The sequence below is a fragment of the Micrasema longulum genome, unplaced genomic scaffold (assembly GCF_059751315.1).
Source record: "Micrasema longulum isolate JH-2025_06_02 unplaced genomic scaffold, ASM5975131v1 h1tg001215l, whole genome shotgun sequence".
Taxonomy (NCBI): domain Eukaryota; kingdom Metazoa; phylum Arthropoda; class Insecta; order Trichoptera; family Brachycentridae; genus Micrasema; species Micrasema longulum.
In genome coordinates, this window is record NW_028278402.1 from 508,259 (window position 1) to 526,584 (window position 18,326).

General features: G+C 33.1%; 3 protein-coding genes across 5 annotated transcripts in view; 1 reads left to right on the forward strand and 2 right to left on the reverse strand.

Moving 5' to 3' along the window:
- Window positions 1-99: 99 nt before the first annotated feature.
- LOC148276467 (MYCBP-associated protein-like) lies at window positions 100-3,666 on the reverse strand. Its single transcript, XM_088234210.1, has 2 exons — window positions 3,031-3,666; window positions 100-2,072 (listed from the first exon to the last, which is right to left on the reverse strand). Exons 1-2 carry the CDS (start codon window positions 3,651-3,653, stop codon window positions 749-751), a joined length of 1,947 nt encoding a protein of 648 aa, XP_088090336.1. The 5' UTR covers window positions 3,654-3,666; the 3' UTR covers window positions 100-748.
- A 721-nt stretch (window positions 3,667-4,387) lies between these two features.
- On the forward strand, window positions 4,388-15,640 carry LOC148276468 (carbonic anhydrase 1-like). The gene is made up of 5 exons (XM_088234205.1): window positions 4,388-4,668; window positions 6,923-7,064; window positions 11,948-12,053; window positions 13,225-13,449; window positions 15,441-15,640. Exons 1-5 carry the CDS (start codon window positions 4,467-4,469, stop codon window positions 15,579-15,581), a joined length of 816 nt encoding a protein of 271 aa, XP_088090331.1. The 5' UTR covers window positions 4,388-4,466; the 3' UTR covers window positions 15,582-15,640.
- A 425-nt stretch (window positions 15,641-16,065) lies between these two features.
- Window positions 16,066-18,326, reverse strand: part of LOC148276469 (aromatic-L-amino-acid decarboxylase-like) — a 28,147-nt gene continuing 25,886 nt past the window's right edge. For all 3 annotated transcript variants that reach the window (XM_088234201.1, XM_088234200.1, XM_088234202.1), the window contains 3 exons: window positions 17,853-18,102; window positions 17,255-17,403; window positions 16,066-16,782 (listed from right to left, as the gene is read on the reverse strand). In XM_088234201.1, the coding sequence (XP_088090327.1) occupies window positions 16,066-16,782; window positions 17,255-17,403; window positions 17,853-18,102 (1,116 nt within the window). The remainder of the gene's footprint in view (window positions 16,783-17,254; window positions 17,404-17,852; window positions 18,103-18,326) is intronic.

Consider the following 18,326-nt stretch of genomic DNA (forward strand, 5'->3'; position numbering starts at 1 on the left):
GTTTATAAAAAAATATAATAGATTTTCAAACGATTTAATGGAATTATAAATATTACGATTAAAAATAAATTAAAATATAGTTTTTTAATTTCTTGAACACATTTTTATACACAAATCTTGTTATTTTATAATCCATACAAAACATTACGCACTATTTTAGACCACACGTATAATTGGTATGTCAACGTATTAATAATAATAAATAATAATAAGCTCCTAATATTAGTACAATAATTATTTATTAACATATAACATACAACTTTTATGGAGAATATAATTCCGCCCATGTTTAAACATCTACATTTCACCAACTTTTCAATCGGTTGACTTTTGTGCAGTAAAAAAGCTAAAACCGTTATTGATGAGGATGATATTCATCTTTAAACACTAATATTTCATTTCAACTCTCCCAGAAATCTAACCCGGGACCCCTAACACGATAGGCGAACGCCCTAACCACCACATTACGAGGCAGACTTCTCCACTCAATTTTCTTTTTAAGGATTTTTACCTGAGAGCAGCCATCGAGTCGAAAACCCATGTCTAGGATTCTGGTTCTTTTTCATACGCAGAACTGTATACTTTATCCTCCCGGACTCAGGCTGAAATGTTATGATTATAAATTGATATGTTATATCGTATATTTCATATTGAACCAGTGACGATGAAGCAACCTCGAACGTGAAACATAATGAATTATAGTTTTGAACACGATATATCCTACAGATGTAATTTTACTAATAAATTGTTATTCCGAGGCCAATGATTGAAGGGTGGCATCAATATTTTCAATCGTCAACTGAAATTCTTTTAAAATTCTTCTTCGAAAAATTGACGTGAAGAAAGATTCTTGCGATGTTCCACACAAGGATACAGCAATATGGTTTTTGTAAGCATCCCGGAATCTTGAATCATCTCTGTTTATCTCCGGAAAACGATTAGCGACGCACATTTGCAAATAGTTTTCGTTTATCGAATTCAGTGCTAGTATTGAAGATGTCGATTTTAATTTTGAGTTATCAGAAACTTCCTCAAATATATTGAAAAACTTTATCAACAAAGCTGAAACAATTTTTTCTCTTTTATCAAACCCTATTTGGAAAATAGGTTTTAAAAGAGAGGGCGAAATCTCTTTAAGCTCATGGAAATAATCATCCTGTTCTGGGAGAGGGATTTTTATGATCAGATTTCTCAATGTTTTGATAGAGTAATCCCAATGTAATATTCGAGTTTCAACGTCTTCTAACTGAAAATTCTGCATATTGTTGTACAAAGATTTCAATTTGCGAACCCCTTGTTCGTGATAGAAACAATTACGATTCTTGAGGCAAAATAACGATTCTTCTTTACTAATATCATCGTACGAAACGATTGGAAAGGTCCCAGATGTAAAAGTGCCGATCAAAAAGTGTAATAAATCTTTCACAATCTGCGTAACATATTTCATATGGATGTGCAACTTTATATGATCGGTATTAAGTAATTTATCTTCTGAACAAAATCCGTAAAATTTAAATTGTATTTTTTTGTTATGTTCATTAAAACTGGGATAAGTGTACAGCTCCCATATTTCAGTGTTAATAAATGGTTTAGTGTTGAAATACCAGATGTTAATTTTTCTAATTTCACCTGGGATAATAACACCTTCCGTTTTATCGAAGAAAAACGTCGAAGGAACATATCTTTTCTTCATGTATGGAACAGAGTTGTCCACTAATCTCCAAGCGTACAATATTGCCACAGTCCCCATATTTTGAAAAACAATGGTTTGAGTTTTTTTCTCGTACGGTTTAGCTACGTAATTCATTACCCAAGATAAGGTTTTTTCTGTATATCTTTCTTCCATCAGTTTTCTCAGGTATGTGGCTTCAAATCCAGAAGGTTCGTTCAACAGAATTGTGTTATTGATTCTCAGAGCAATTATTTTTTCTGTCAATGTTTCGGCACTCAATTTACTATTTTCGGAAAACGTTAAATCAGAATTGAACGTTATAACGGGAATGTTGACAAATGGCTGATGAACGGGCTGTTTTGGTTTCTCTCCAGTAACTATAAGTTTTTCAAAACTCGGTCTGCAACAAAATGAACTATATATATATGTATATATTAACAGCTTTGAACATATAAATTTAAAATGAACAAAAAACTATTCGTGTATTTATTGAACATTCTTGATGGAAGTCTGAAGATGATTGTTAGAGTGAAATCCCTAAATAGTAAAATAAATAAGTAAAAGAGTGTATGTTTTTAATTTATAAATAAATAAATTACCCAAATAGAATTATTTCTTTTTTTAAATTTGTTGCAACAGAGAGGGAAAACATTTTTGAGAAGGAAATATGGGAGTCTAGGCATTTACAGGGCTTATGACCTGTCATTGGCTGGTTTAAGTGGCCACTTTACACATTGTGTAAAATTCACAATTCTGCCTATGTTTGAACATCCACGTTTCCTCAACCTTTCCATCTGTTGACTTTTGTGATATCTTTTACTTCACAAAAGTCTTCGAAGTCAACGAATTATTTCTTACTTGTAAGGCATATAAAGATGAATTTTTGATTTCAGCGTCTCTTCTCTTTGTGTTTTATATTTGGACTTTTAAAACCTAGACGACACGCGTCTTCCTGCATCTTTAACATCCTTTTCACCATTAATATGCCAGTTTTCGTGATGTTAGGTAAAATACCTTTTTGAACATTATTTTGCCAGCAAATACCCAGGCAAATAATGAGTTCCGCCGTTGGGAATGTCTTTTACTACACAAAAGTCAAAAGATGGAAGGGTTGAGGAAATGTGGATGTTCAAACATAGGCAGAATGGTGAATGTTACACAGTGTGTAAAGTGGCCACTTAAACCAGCCAATGACAGGTCATAAGACCTGTAAATGCCTAGACTCCTGTATTCCCTTCTCAAAAATGTTTTTGCTTTCCGTTTCAACAAATTTAGATATGAACAACTCCCTAGGGAGAAAATCCAGCCAGTCTGCAAGCATTTCGACATACTCAAAACATTGTTGAATTATTTCTTACTTGTGGGGCAAAAGAAGATGAATTTTCGATTTAAGCGTCTCTTCTCTTTGTATTTTATATTTTGACTTTTCAAAACTAGACGATAACACGCGTCTTCCTCCATCTTTAACATCCTTTTCGCCTTTAATTAACTTAGGAATGCCAGTTTTCGTGATGTTAGGTAAAATACCTTTTTGAATATTATTTTGCTGGACAAATAATGAGTTCCGTTGGGAACGCTGTCCCCCCATTTCTGTAGGGAACCCCCAATATTCTAACCCGCCCCTGGTCTTGTCAGGAATAACAAGATCTGTAGCGTATTCTATGATTTCTCTCTCCTCTACTTTCCGCCGAATAAACTGTTCTGAATTCATAGTCATGTCACAAGGTTTTCTACCGGACACTGATGATATGCTCTTGTGTTGTGATTTTCGCAGCGCCATCCACCTGTCCCAGTTCTGCAGTCGAGGATCTTCTTTGACATGATTCTCCTCAGTTCCGCATATCGTATCGTCCGGATCTTGTAAATCTGTTAACGATGCATTGTGCGGACGCCTTTCATACCACGGTGTTTTCCCTTCCGAACAAATCCAATTAGGTTTTAGTTTACTCAGGTTCTTTTTCTCCATTGTACAAGTACTCATTTGATCAAACCAGTTATACAATAATTGAAAATAATGACAGATAATCAATACAGATAGTTTGCTTTTGTTTTTTTATATTTAAAGATTACTTGAAATCTGTTATTCGTTCTTTTTTCTCTGCTGCATTCTGCATATTTTTTATATTTTTAACCTACTTTTAGTTAGTTTAAGAAAAGCGTTTAAAAAATAATATATTGCTATTCTTACCACAATATTATGTTATAATTTATGAATTTGTTGTTTTTAAATTAACCGAAACTAAATGTCTTTTAATTATTTTATAGTTGCTTCATATCTGTTATTTTTTTAATCCCTAAAAAAATGTACGGATATTTTTACTTTTTGAAAACGTATTTTTTTTTGCATTTGAGGATGTTTTTTTGTTCTTATTTAATTTAATTCTTACTTTTTCATGAATTTAAATTAGTTTTTTAAAATTTTAATGGAATTTATATTTATGACCACTTCCCATTTAATATTATTGGGATGAAAAAATAAAAATTGTTAATTGAAAACCTTAGCATGTAATATAATATGGAAACTTCACTGGTCCATTAGAGATAAGTCTATTTTTTTATATTACAAAACTATGTTATTGCACTGTTTGTATCCAAACATTAAAAAATCTTGATTTCAATGGAAAACCGTGTAGTTTTTTTATAAAAAACTGGCGGCAAAATAGAACACTTTGTAATAACATTTTTTTTATAAAATGGTACTTATTCTTAACCGATTGAAAACAAAATTTTACCATTGACAGTATAACACAGCAAAAATCAAGAAAATTATTTATTTTTTAATTAAATTTAAACTATGAGTGCTAAAACTGATGAACCAAAGAAAATGCCCCAGGAGCATAAAGCAAAATGCGACCTTTTTAAACATTTAAAGGAAATTGGTAGTCCAATCGACATATCGCTAGAGCAAACCGTAAATTATTTTTGTCCACCACTTGACTTCATGTATTATGACACGGCGCCAGATTCCCTGGAGATGATCAACACTGGAAGCACAAGTAAGTCCAAAATCACAAAATTTGTGGTTTTCCATAGTTATTAATTAGATCATAATATTAACAGGCTATCGCCGACTGTTACATGCTTGAAGATTCTTGTTTCAACGGCTCCGTGGACTTAAGTTTATCAGATGATATCATTGACATATTAAAACAGAGACATGCCCTGAGCCCTTAAAATAATGACGCTTAACTCATGCCCAAACGCTCAGTCATGCTTAGCGCGTATTTAGTCGTTCTTCGACCGCCAGAAAAATGCCTACTTGTGTCATGGAAATGTGTTAAAACCTTTCGGATAAATTAGTAAAAAGAATTTTCTAACCTTTTGTTGGGGTTCGAACTGTCAGTAGGGTCACAGTGAGTCACATCTTGCTGGAGGATGCGATTCTATAAAATGCTGCAAACGCCCAGTTGCATTCCACCGGCAACACTACTGACTAGTCCAACTCGTTAGCGTCTTCGTCGCGAACCTTGGTCAATGGGATCACACGCATAGCGGTGTGATCACAGCAGATAACGAGAGGATGAAAGGCGAGTTTTTGGCGCCTCAAAACCAAAACCAACAAGATAAGGGAAGGTAACCCCGACAGAATAATCCACCAGAGAAGGCAACGTGAAACCACTCTGGTCATCTTTTCCCAGGAATCACTACGGCAAGTACATCAATAAGCAGTCGTCCTGGCTGCGAAATATAAAAGTAGCACAAGACAGATACACATGCTTTCGCTGTAGTGATCGCCAACGTCGGGGGGACCCGGCAAGGCACTAGAAGAAGAAGAACCTTTTGTTGTTAATATTTGTTCATTTGTGATGCAGACAAAGCTTTTAATATTCAAATATATATAAATATTATTTTTCGTAAACGTCAAACTACCCCTAGCGGCGCTATTGCGAAGCTCTTCATAGTTACAGTGATGCACTGATAGAAATACGTTTTGAAAATATAATAAACGTAAGTTAATATTATATTTTCGTTCCTAAAAATTTAGTGAACAGAAAGAAATGGCTCGAATTTATAAGAAATTTAAGAAAATAACCCGATTGGGATCCATCAAAAACGAATTTTGATTGTTAACATTAAAATACAAGTAGCTTCAAAAATTGGTTGCATATGAATGCTTGTTGAATGCAGATATGTATAAATAAACAGTATTTAGTAATTCAAAAATCAATCGAAAATTATCACAACTTTCGGTCAAAGAGGGTTGGTCTACTTCTCCATTAAAGTGTACAGCTTACTTCCATTGTCCATAAGGACAATTAGTTAATACTATCACTATAAAATCACCATTAAGAAGTGGATAATGGAGGTAGGATGCACAAGAATTGATGAGTGCATCAGGCCAAATCGGTAATATGATGTTTTTATTTATAGTGTTTGAATGTGTTTTTATTATGTTTGATATGTATTTCAAACAACAAACAAACAAACGATCACGCCATTTCTCCGTAAGGGTAGGCAGAGAGGATGAAACGGCACATCACTTTATCTTTACATACAGATCTCGCTTTCTCTACATTCATACATCTTCTCATACTCGCGTGCCGATTATTCCGACTGTTTAACATTTCCATCTTCAAGTATTTTTTGGATTTGGTCGTGCCATGTCTTTTTCGGTTTTCCTCTATTTCTGCGTCTATCAACATTTGCATTGTAAATATTTTAAGCTGTTTATTTGCTCTACATGTCCAAACCAACGTAGAGCTTAATTCTCTATTTTGTCGATAATACTTATCTCAGCCTTACATCATGTACGGATCTCAACATTTGTGCATCTCTCGTGCATAGTTTTACCACACATTCGCCTGAGAGATCGCATTTCGACAGCATGCAGCCCACATTTATCCATTTTTTTCCATGTCCATACTTCGCTCGAATACAATTTAATATTATGATTTAATAAGGCATGTTTCAAAATTACATAAAATGCCTCCCTCGGCACGGGACACTCCAGTTATTACAAATTATCTTAAATGTAAAAAATTCATACACAAATTGTAAAAGTACAAATAAATAAATAAACTATGGGTACGTTTTCAAGTAGTGACTTTTAAAAATATTTTACTCCATATGGCATGTCAACGTATTATTTGTCAATGGATGATACTAAAATATATTGATTTTCTCGTGGGAAATTCGAGACGAAATTTGATTTTTTAAATGATAGACATTCATGATTTTAGGCCTGGTATTTTTTTTATGTGGAATAAGGAAAACAATAATTTGAATCCATATAATTTATTTCTATTTTAGTTCTTATAAAAGGACCATGGCTCAAAGACCGCCCCTGTTTATTCAATGGACCCCTTCCAGATAAGTACATTTTCACTCAGTTACACTTCCACTGGGGAAGAAAAGTCACACAGGGTAGTGAACATACTGTAGATGGTGAAAAGTAAGTATACATTTTATTTTTGTTTATTAAGGAGAATGAGCAGAAATGTATGGAGCGTTGTCCGACCCCCGTATTTTTTACGTATTTTAATTATTTTTTCCTTTGCATTTTACAATAGGTATACATAAATTACAAATACAAAAAACTATTGCATAAACACGAAAAAAAAATCCCACAAAGACATGGCATGTGTGTGGGTATACATTGTATTTTAAATTTAAATAAAGGCTACTGGAAGAATACCATAAATACTTAGAGTAATAATGCGTCTAGCTATAGAGGAGCCCAAATGTAGGAAAACCATAATATGACTATTGGGTATTAAGTTAGCTACAGTTCACAGCAAAACAATGGGCCGTTCTCAGGTCGAAAATTGCCAAATGGATATCAATTTGAATTGTAAATAATCTTAAATATGTAACTGTGTATTTATTATTGCAGGGTTATTCCAATTTATTTTTCTATATATCGCCTATATTAATTTTATAAAATTGAAAATACATGTTTGTGTCCATTTTTTTATTTATTTATTTACAATATACTTATGTTACATTTATTGACATATCCCAACTCTATGGAACTAGCGTAGGAGTCGTAGCGGCCTGAAATTTGAACATGTCATTTTAGATGCGATTCCAAGTTTAACATTGCTATTTTCGACTAAATTTTGAATCGACCTCTACTCGATAAAGACTCAAACTTTATATGGATGCCTAGTGCGGCCCTACCTATTGCCCATAACCAACTGTCATTATCAACAGCAAACATACTTTAATTTACAAATTTATCCCCTAAATTGAGGAAAAATGGTATCTGAAGTAAATTTGTTGATATAAGGAAAGTTTTTAAGCAACATAATACACGTTTATGGACAATAAATGCCAAAAATCAATGTATATCATGGGAAAATATTCTAAATCAATTACCTCTGAAAACTGACTCCTTCAACAACTTTGAAGCGCCTACTGCTGCAACCAAACATACTGCAATTCACCATAGTCGATTTTTATTTATTATAACGTAAATATCCAAGTTATTTATAAACAAAGCCAAGCACAGCGACAAAAGCATCCGATAGATCCGTTATGCCTATGTTGTCAAGCAAAACAAAATGGCCGCCGATTTGTTGCTAACAAAAATCGCTTGCGTTCTATGAAATATTGAAAAAAATATATGCTAGTCATTAAAAAAATAAGCTGGTTTAATCTGCTTTTTTTATCCATAATTAAAAAAAATCGAAACAAATTCAAATAATTAATCTCTTTCATATTGTCCTTATAAAATGCATTGATCAGTTTTGGAGTAATGGAAAATAAGTGTCTTTGCACGAGTCCGGATTTACAATAAGAAATTTCAAGTAAACTATTCAATCTTTGACTGGAACTCTTAATTTTTTTAGGAAATAAAAATTGGCCCCTAAACACGTATTTTAGACATTGCTGGCAGTAGACTTCTCGTAGCTTCAAAAGTTCAGTTTCCTAAAACAATTGGTAGAAGGGAAAAGTTCAATTTTAATTAAGTATAATTGTAAAAATTAGTTTTTGTACAGTTTTTAAAGGATTAATATGATTATAATAAGCTTCTCCCCATCCAATTATTCTATAAGAAGGAGAAGACCGTACAAGAACAAGATAAACCTATTTTGCTAGTGTTTGGATGAACATAACGCTCGAAAACATTCATCATACGAGTATATCTGAATTTGTTAAAAAAACAAAAAAAAATATATTTCAAAATACAAAAATTTACAAAACATAATGGTATTCTAATGAGTTAGCAAACTCATTCTGGGATAAATACAATTAAAGATTATCAGATAAAAGTACATTTAGTTGAACATAATTAATACAAAAATGGACAAATCTCGGAAACCTTTTTAAAAACAAATTATAATACATTATTTAACATTAACTTACATAGGTCAAGGGCTATCGAGAAATAATTTAAGGAAATGATTTTTTAGTGTTATTTGATTTCCATTGGAAAGAAATTGATTTTAGGTGAATAGGCAGGAGGTTATATTAAGTAGAGGCACTGTAGAGGAGTGACCTCAATCCGAATTTAGAGTGTACAGGGGGTAAATGTAGACAGTTATGAGATCGTGTGCGATGGTTATGTATATCACTGTTGAATGTAAGCGCTAAATTTGAGTTTAATTTATGTTGCAATATTTGTAAAAAAGTGTCGGTTATTTCATATGAAGGTAAAATAATAATGGAATTATATTTGTATCAGAATATATTTCTTTTACGTTTTTATCTCTTGGAAAACAGCATACACGATTACTCCCTTTAAGTTGACAGTCTAACGTTACTCTCAAATATTTTATCGACTTTTCAGTTTTAATTTTTTCCAAGTTATTATATTTGTAATAAGTTTTTTGAAGCCAATCGATGGACTTACAAATGCCCTTATAGATTGAAAAATATATATATGAGAACATTCATTGAACCTAATCTAAAAAATCTTAGAAACTATTAAAAATTACAGTTGGTTTGGTAAAAGCATAATCTAGGCAGACATGGTAAGTGTGTAATCTCAAGTCAAGAGTGGTTTCATTATTTTTTTGCACCACAACAGGCCAGAAGGCCTAATTACAGTGGTGATTTACATCATGGAACACCCAGGCTTGAGAAAAATCACATTTTATTTTTTGTGTTCTCACCGGGAATCGAACCCGGAACCTTCCGTGAGTGAGTCAAGCGTCTTGACCACTACATCACGGAGGCCACTATAACACTACTTGCTTCTTGAATACTTGCATTTGCTGTAGGAATACATCAACAGTATTACTGTTTAGGGAGATATCGTTAACTGTTCTGAGGATCTTTGGGAGAAGGGGAAAAATTCTAAATTGGTTCTAAAAATTTCTATAGCAATGACAGCATTGGTGTGCAAATTATGGTGAAGTATGAATATATATTTATTTTAAAACGATTTTTTATTAGATAAACCCTTATGGATTGGTATATAAACGAGCGTTTAAAAGTTAATTAGATTAATATATAAAAAGCATGATCAAAACATAAGTTACATTTTGTAACCAACATAATATAAGAAACTAACTAGTAGGACACAAAATGTTCAGATAAATAACTATTTATCAACTAGTATTGATGTTACATCGGGTGTACCTCAGGGTGCTCATTTGGCACCCCTGCTTTTCAATTTGTTTATTAATGATGTTGCTAAATCATTCTCTTACTCTCGCTTTTGGCTCTTCGCGGACGACAACAAAATTCTCAAAATAATTCAAACTTTACAAGACTGCTTTCTTCTTCAATCAGACATTAATTCTTTTAACCGATGGTGTAAAGTCAATAAATTAGAACTAAATATTAAAAAATGCAAAATAATGTCATTTTATAGAACAAAACAACCAATTTCCTTCGAGTACCTATTAGAAAACTCCAAAATTGATGTAGTCAAGTCCATCAGAGATTTAGGAGTTGCTTTGGACTATAAACTGACATACAACGAGCATATAGATAATACAGTAAATAAATCACTGAAATTAATTGGCTTCATTAACAGAATATCCTCTGATTTTACTAATGTCCGTACAATCAAAACTCTTTATTGCTCAACTGTTCGCCCTCTTCTTGAATATGCCTCAGTGGTCTGGTCTCCATTCTATGTCAATCGCATAAATCACATTGAATCAGTCCAACATCGCTTGCTTCGAAAAATAGCGTGGATGCTTGGACTAGAGAGAGATAATTATTCTTATGCTGAAATAGAGTCAATGTTAAATATTTCTAGTCTACAAAAACGTAGAACTAATATTGACTCCATATATATTTTCGGCATACTAAATGGTATAATCGATGTTCCATCATTACTGGGACAAGTAAAATTCAATATTCTAGATTGAGAAACAATGAAGTACTGTTCATCGATCAGCATAGAACAAACTATGGCCTAAATTCTCCAATGACCCGCCTTTGTCGTATTGTTAACTCAAGACAGGATCTGGACTTTTTTGGTTTAAGTTTACAACAATTTAAACGAGCACTAAATAAATAGTCCAGATCTTGTCTCGATGTCCCTTATGTTTGTCAATGCTTCTTTCTTTTTTCTTTAAATGTTTTAAACTATTCTTTTATTGTAATATTTAAACCTCATAAATTGTATACATGGACAATGTCCGTTAATAAATAAATAAATAAATAAAAGAGTATATGTTTACAAATAAATCATTTTATCAGAGTGACTAGAGACATGACGTTATTGCTCAGTCGGTAAGTTTCATCTTTCAAAAAGAAGGCTTTTTTTTATTTTTTAACTCTTCGCTGTAGGAATTCATTGACCAAGCTGTCTTTGGACACTTCATTGTAAACCCTAAGCATTCTTGGAATATTGTGCAATTTTCCACAGCAAATAAAATGTTAGTACGAGTGGCGCGATTTGGATTGTTGATGTTGATTTGAGATAAAATATCTTGAGCGGATTTTTTTTTATGTAAAACTATTCACGAAGCTAAAGTTCTCCTGAATCCCAAACTAAAAATATTTAGGTTAATCTGAACGGTGAGTTCTGCTAATTGGTTTCCTGTAAATTGGAAATCTATCACAACACTGGTTGATTCACAAGAGCTCGTGACGTCATTCAAAGTAGTTTATTTTTATTGAAACCCTTTATATGATTTTTTTCAAACACTATCATGAAACGTCGCCGTACAATTAAATGAAGAAAAAATGTAAGAAAACATTTTTTGTGTCCAATTTCCCTTAGATTGAACTTCCTCATTGGAACACTAATGCAGTGCCCTATGCACCACTAATAACAATGATGATGGCAAAACCGCAGATTTTATCAACTTATTTATTTATTTTCTAAATAAACCATATTTTAATGTAAATTAGACATTTTTGTACATACAGGTATTGTATGGAAATGCACGTTGTCCATTTTAAACGAGAGTACATTTATCCCGAAGTTGCGAAAACTAAAAAAGACGGACTGTTGATTATCGTATATCTCTTAAAGGTATCTTTTTTTCATTTATTTAGAAAGAATACATACATACTATACCATATTATTTATGTTTACTTAAACAAGTATTTTTGGCACATTTACATATATACTTTATATTTTAATAATAACGATTAATAATTTCTTATCTTTGATTAACTAAGCATTTATTATTAAGTAGTTTTAGTTTTTTTTTGCTTTTTTTTTTATAAGTAAAAAACTACTTATACTTTAAAAGATAAAAAATCTCTATCTTAGGACAGGCTGCGCCATGTTAGACGGAGACTATCCTAAACAGAGAACGCTATGTTTTCATTTTCTATTCACTTATATAAATTCCCCGTTATTAAATATTTATACTTAAATTATGCAATAAATTTATAAAAAAAATAAATACAATAAAATTAAAATGTGAAAATAATAGAAAAATCATGCTTTTAGATGTCTATTCATTATAATGAGAACGTTTAAATTGGTGCGAAGGTTTTCACGGTCACTGTTATCAATATTATGTATCTTTTTTGGGTGATACCGCGTATGTTGGATTTGATCCGACGTTTCCGAAAACTGTGTGTTTTATAGAGAAATGTATGTGTTTATGTACTAGTAATTTGTACCGTGTCACAGTCAGCAGTAGGCACATTTCTAGTTTTGTAGGAAAGAATAATTATGTTTATGTACTAGTAATTTGTACTGTGCCGCAGTCGGCAGTAGGCACATTTCCATTCGTTTTTGTCATATGTAGTGCTGGGAACCATTACCATGCAAGTGCATCACCTCATGTTGTTTTGTTTATATTCTATTTTATACGTTTTTCTAAGGCTGGTTTTAGTATCACGCTGATCGTCGGGGCTGATAGGTCAATTTGTTTGTATTACTGTGAAACGTTTCTGAAAAACGATTCGTGGGCTCTGAGCCGTGCGCGGCCGTACGCACCACGCGTCAGCCCCGCTGAGCACTCGGCGCCGACGCGCCTCCACAGTGACCGTTTTCGTTTTCGTTTTCGTTTTGCGCTGAACAGACGCGCCGACGAGTAAAATCCCGTCTAGTCGCGAGCTATACTTTGCGATGATTAGCACGATACAGTGCTGACAGGTCGGCGCTGACTAACTACGCGCCGACGGTCGGCGTGAAACGAAAACCAGCCTAGCCGGCATTCTCTCTCTTTATGTATATTTTTATGCAGTTTCAGTTTTGGGATAATCCCGATTTGTCTAAAATTGTGAGTCGTTTGGGCGACCTAAGGAAACCAAATACTTCGATCAATCTTGAACCAGAACCAATCGATAAATTATGCCGTTCTTTTAGTAAAGACTTCTTTTTGTACAGAGGAACAATCGATATACTAAACACAACTCACACCGCAACTTGGATTTTACCAAGGCATCCTTTAGGAGTGTCAGAGTTTCAGGTAATTTAAAATTTTAATTATTATAATGATCATTTTTTGTGTATAAATTTGTATAAATGTATTTAATTACTATCCCATAGTCTGGACTGATACTGAAAACTGGTTTCCCAAGTAGATTTCCACAACTCGCAAGCGTTATTCGACTAAAAGACATTCTTTCACTAATTTGGGTACTGTTACACACCACAAATGTAAAAAAAAAACTATCATACATAGAATTAAGAATTGTCCAGAAACCGCATACGTGCATTAAACAGAAGGCGACTAAACTACTCGTACGAGTCGTTAAATTCAAATCGGGAGTCGCTCAGTTCGCAATTCCCAATTTGAACTTAACTATGCAGTGTTGTTTCGTCTTAAAGTGTAAAAATGCCTCTAGGATCAACAAGAAACGGTGTGGGATCACATTTCATGTATAATTACCAAATGCATTACTAAATTTTTTAATTATTTTTCCATCTGTCAGATTGTCAAAGAAAACAAAATGGATATTTGGTTAGTGTTGCCAAAGTAGTAAATTCTTTTACGCTACTTTTTATTAATAAAAACATCGGTTTTAATTGATTTAGTGGAATTTTAGCTTCCCTGCTGATGAAAGAAGGAAAACGCAGTGGATAAAAATATTACAAAGAGTAAGGCGAGATGAGTTTTGCAAACCATCAAAGCGAAGCATAATTTGGTCAATGGATTTTGAGGAGAAATGTTTTTATGACACATTATTCTTTGGAATTTGATTATTTAATACATTTACCTTTTTTTTTAGATTGTGATTCTATGTCATTATAATTTGATCGAATTAATTTTACTATGTATTTTTATTGTTATTTATTGTGGCTTGACACGGGCATAGCCTAAAAAGTCTTAATAAGTTCATAATTATTTAATTTTGTAATTTTAAATAAGTAAATAAATAAATAAAAAGGTCATTTATCTTAATGTTAAACTCTAATGGTTAGTTCTGTTTCTAAAAGGCAATATTACAAAAAGCTTACTCAACAAAGGGGAAATAAAAATTATCTAGTAGACTGTATTGATGTGTTCTTATTAAAAAATATTATTTACAGGAATGAGAAAATTGGTAAAAAGTTTTATTAAACTCTTCATAAAAAAAATCGTTGATGTCTTTCTCTCGAAAAGAATTAATATGGCTTTCTCTTGGACAGGGCATAAACTTTTAATTTCTTTATCTTTTATACAACATTCTCCAAAACCCGGCACCCCGGTATCTATTGAGAATTTAGTTAAACATTCCAATCATGGACTAGCATTTTGCTATCTGATGAGAAAACTAAAAAAAAATTGGACCTCTCGGATTAAACAACGCCGTGGTGGACATTTGACTAAAATTATCTTTAAAACATTAAATATTATTTAATATGACATAAATATATCAGTTAGATGTAAAAAGTTTTTTTTTATATTCAAAGTTCATTAATTAAATTGCTCTTATTAAATGACCCATTACTTACCTACTCTGTTGCGACAATCAATATTTGCGCGTGTACAATAAGATTTTAGAGAAATTAACAAATTGCTTTTTTTGTAATATAAAAATCTTACATTTGTGTTATGGTTATATTTTTCGCGATCTTGCAACATTACGCGGCGACTTCAAGTATGCGCGCGGTGAAAGTAGGGCAGAGTGGGGGGATACAGTCCGATTTATTCAAATGTGATTCTACGCTCCTTCTGGACTATTCTTAATTCTATGCTGTCATCATTAGTTTGACAAAAGACCAATCAAATGTTCTTTCATGACAAAAAACAACCAATTGTTATTACATGTTCAGATGCCGCGAACGGATGGAGTCAGTGTCTCTTCCTGATCTAGTTTTCTCGAATACGCTAATTTTTTAGTTTTGATGCAGGGCTCTATTCAAAGTTGGGTACACTGATGATGATCTCATACTCAACGTTTTTACGTTATTTGGTCATTTTTAATATTATTTTATTGTTATTGATCGAATCATAATTTAATTTAATGATTATAGGTCAAGGAGTTCCAGCATGTATTAGGTCCGGGTAATAAGCCTATAAGAGAAAACATCAGAGAGCTAAAACAGGCTTCAAAACAAGATGTTCATTTTATCAACCCATCTCCTGCTCAATTCTCCACAATGCATCGTTTCTGAAATAATATATTCAAGCACAAAAATTCACGCACAAAATAAAAATAATTCAAAATTTATTTACAATCATTTTATTTGATACCTGATTAGTGGTTAAAATAATGTATTCAAATTGATAAAAAAATATAATTAAATAAAGAAACCTGAATCGCACTTTTTGAATATTTTTCTGACTTCCTTATATTTTAAGATTCCTTACGGACAAAAAAACAAAAACAACACATGCAAAACACCTTAAGTGAATTAGTTTTCGGTCATTTTTATAATTTTAACTTTTTTTTTTTTCAAAGTGAGAGGATTGTTTATGCCAAAAAGTTATCACAGATTATACTGTATAACAAAGAGACGTATGTATAAAATTATATAAGCTGTAATACTATACAAGGAAACTTAAGCCTTTAGGAAAATATTAATTAATCGAACGTTTCATACTGTTTGGTGTAATCTATTCAACAAAGAATTGAGTAAACCCCAATCGTAAATCTTATTAAGCTGTTCCTAAAATATCTTCCGCGCATTTAACTATTTCTTTCCAAGAAAATTCAATATCTTCATTTTCACTAAATCTGGAACATACAGCTAAGCGCAAGAAATACATATCTTTTATCATTGATGGAATAATGAAGATGTTCCTACGAGAGTTGATCATTTTATGGAGTGCTTCATTGATATTGTTGGATCCTTTAAGTCTGAAACAAACGAGTCCCATAACGACTTCTTCTACCACTTCGAAACGGGTATCGGCTTTGCACAGATCTTCAAACCGGTGTGCTAAAGAGATGTGCTTGCGGATGTAAGCTTGAAGGTTAGCTACTCCATATAGTCTAAGGACGAACCATAGTTTTAAAGCGCGGAACCTTCTGCCAAAAGGAATTTGCCAATGGCGGTAATCAGGAATCGCGCCCTGGTTGTTATTTCTCAAGTACACGGGATCCAGTTTGTAGGCGTCCACTAGCCAGCTTGAATTTTTGAGCCACATGGTGGAGCAGTCGAAGTTGACAAGCATCCATTTGTGAGGATTGAAATTGAAAGAGTCTGATTTTTCTATGCCTTTCATGAGGTAGCGGAATTCCGGGCAAATGAAGGCGGAGCCGGCGTAGGCTGCGTCTACATGCATCCACAATCCCTCTCGATTGGCGACGTCTCCTAATTCTTCCAAAGGATCGAATGCGCAAGAACCAGTAGTACCGAGAGTTGCAACAACCTAAAAAAGAGTTATTTATTCAATCAATTATGTTTGATATTTCTTTTAAATCACCGATTGACTGATGCAGACAATATTGTCATTGCCACTGCCAAAATAATTGAACATATCTCTACATGCTTAGATTTTTTTTAAAAGGTATACATTAGGCATGACGAATAATTAAAATATTTCATCATTTATCTCATTCGAAAATAATCTGTCTTGATAGATCAAAGAAATACACCTTAATCCTTATTAAGCTAATTTAAAGGTATTTTTGGCACAGTGGTTATCGATTTTACAATGATTATTTTTCTGGATCCAGTCAAGGGTTAGTTATTTTTAACAAATCGTGAAAAATTTGTATAGGTGTTTATGAAAAAATTGCAAAGTAAAAATAAACTATCAAATATATTTACATGTAAATGTTCTTGTATATCCCTTATTTGTTTTCTTATTCTTACAATATTCCTTTAATTTAATAACTCACATAAAAAGGAATAAGACCAGCTTCTTTATCTTTCTGTATGGCCTGCTGCAGCGTTGGACCACGCAATTTCCTCTTTTCGTCAGTTTCTAAAAGCCGTAATTTTACTCCTGACAACAGTCCAGCTCGTTCCACGGAACTGTGAGACTGATCTGAAAAAAAATATGTTTGTAAAATATATTCCACCATGTTGGTGTCCGTCATATTAAAATAGGTTATGTCGTAGGAAGTAATAACAACTTTTTATTTACTATAAAAACAATATTCAATGGCAAACAAATCATAGTTGTAGCTTATTCAATACCTTACTAACCATTATCTTGCTGAATGTACAGTCCATTCCAATATTTAAAAACCTCGGCTTTATGTGTTCGATAGAACTTGTTTTCATATAAATTATTCTCGTATTCCTACTAACACAAATGATGTATGTTTACTCGGTTCATTGATACTCACTAACTCAATAACATGGGGTTATTAAATATTCTATCGCTCTTTACATACATTTACATTGATTTTAATTACGTATTTCTGATAAGCAAAGGTTGCTATAGTATCGCACTTGATTTCATACAAAAAATAGATAAAAAATGAGATTTACCAGAGGAATATGCAACCAGTTTGGTGACGATATCTTCGTCCTTCCATCCAGGGTTGGCGTCCTTGCGGAGCTTAAGAATCTTGGCTTTGGCTCCCAGCAGGGCCACAAAGGTGGACTCGCTGGCCGTGCCCTGGATGACTCCGCCCCCGGATCCACCAGAGCTGGCAAGGAACTGCGGAGGAAGGTCCACCATCTTTCCCAGCCAGTCGAGCATCACGACTTCTAGTTCTGTGCAAGCGGGACCTGCGATCTAGAAATAAACATTTGTTACAATAGATGGATCGATAGCCGGAAATCGACCTCACAGGAGGCTAATCCCTCTTGAAAAACAGCCCACAAGAAACTATGAAGATGAAGAAGAACAATACTCTTTGATTTGGCACTTCACCTCTCCGGCCCTGCCAGTAATCAGGCGTTTTTATACAGGCAGCTACCGAGCTAGAAGCTTGAATTGAAGGCAAGTGACTCCTTGTC

Bases quoted from the DNA above. Each gene is read 5' to 3' on its own strand.
- LOC148276467 (XM_088234210.1), bottom strand. From the start codon at position 3,653: ATGAGTACTTGTACAATGGAGAAAAAGAACCTGAGTAAACTAAAACCT. The intron at 2,073-3,030 runs GTAAGAAATAAT...ATTTTGTTGCAG, and splicing joins CATCTTCTTTTGCCCCACAA to ACCGAGTTTTGAAAAACTTA.
- LOC148276468 (XM_088234205.1), top strand. From the start codon at position 4,467: ATGAGTGCTAAAACTGATGAACCAAAGAAAATGCCCCAGGAGCATAAA. The intron at 4,669-6,922 runs GTAAGTCCAAAA...TTTCTATTTTAG, and splicing joins GATCAACACTGGAAGCACAA to TTCTTATAAAAGGACCATGG. The intron at 12,054-13,224 runs GTATCTTTTTTT...ATTTTTATGCAG, and splicing joins TTATCGTATATCTCTTAAAG to TTTCAGTTTTGGGATAATCC.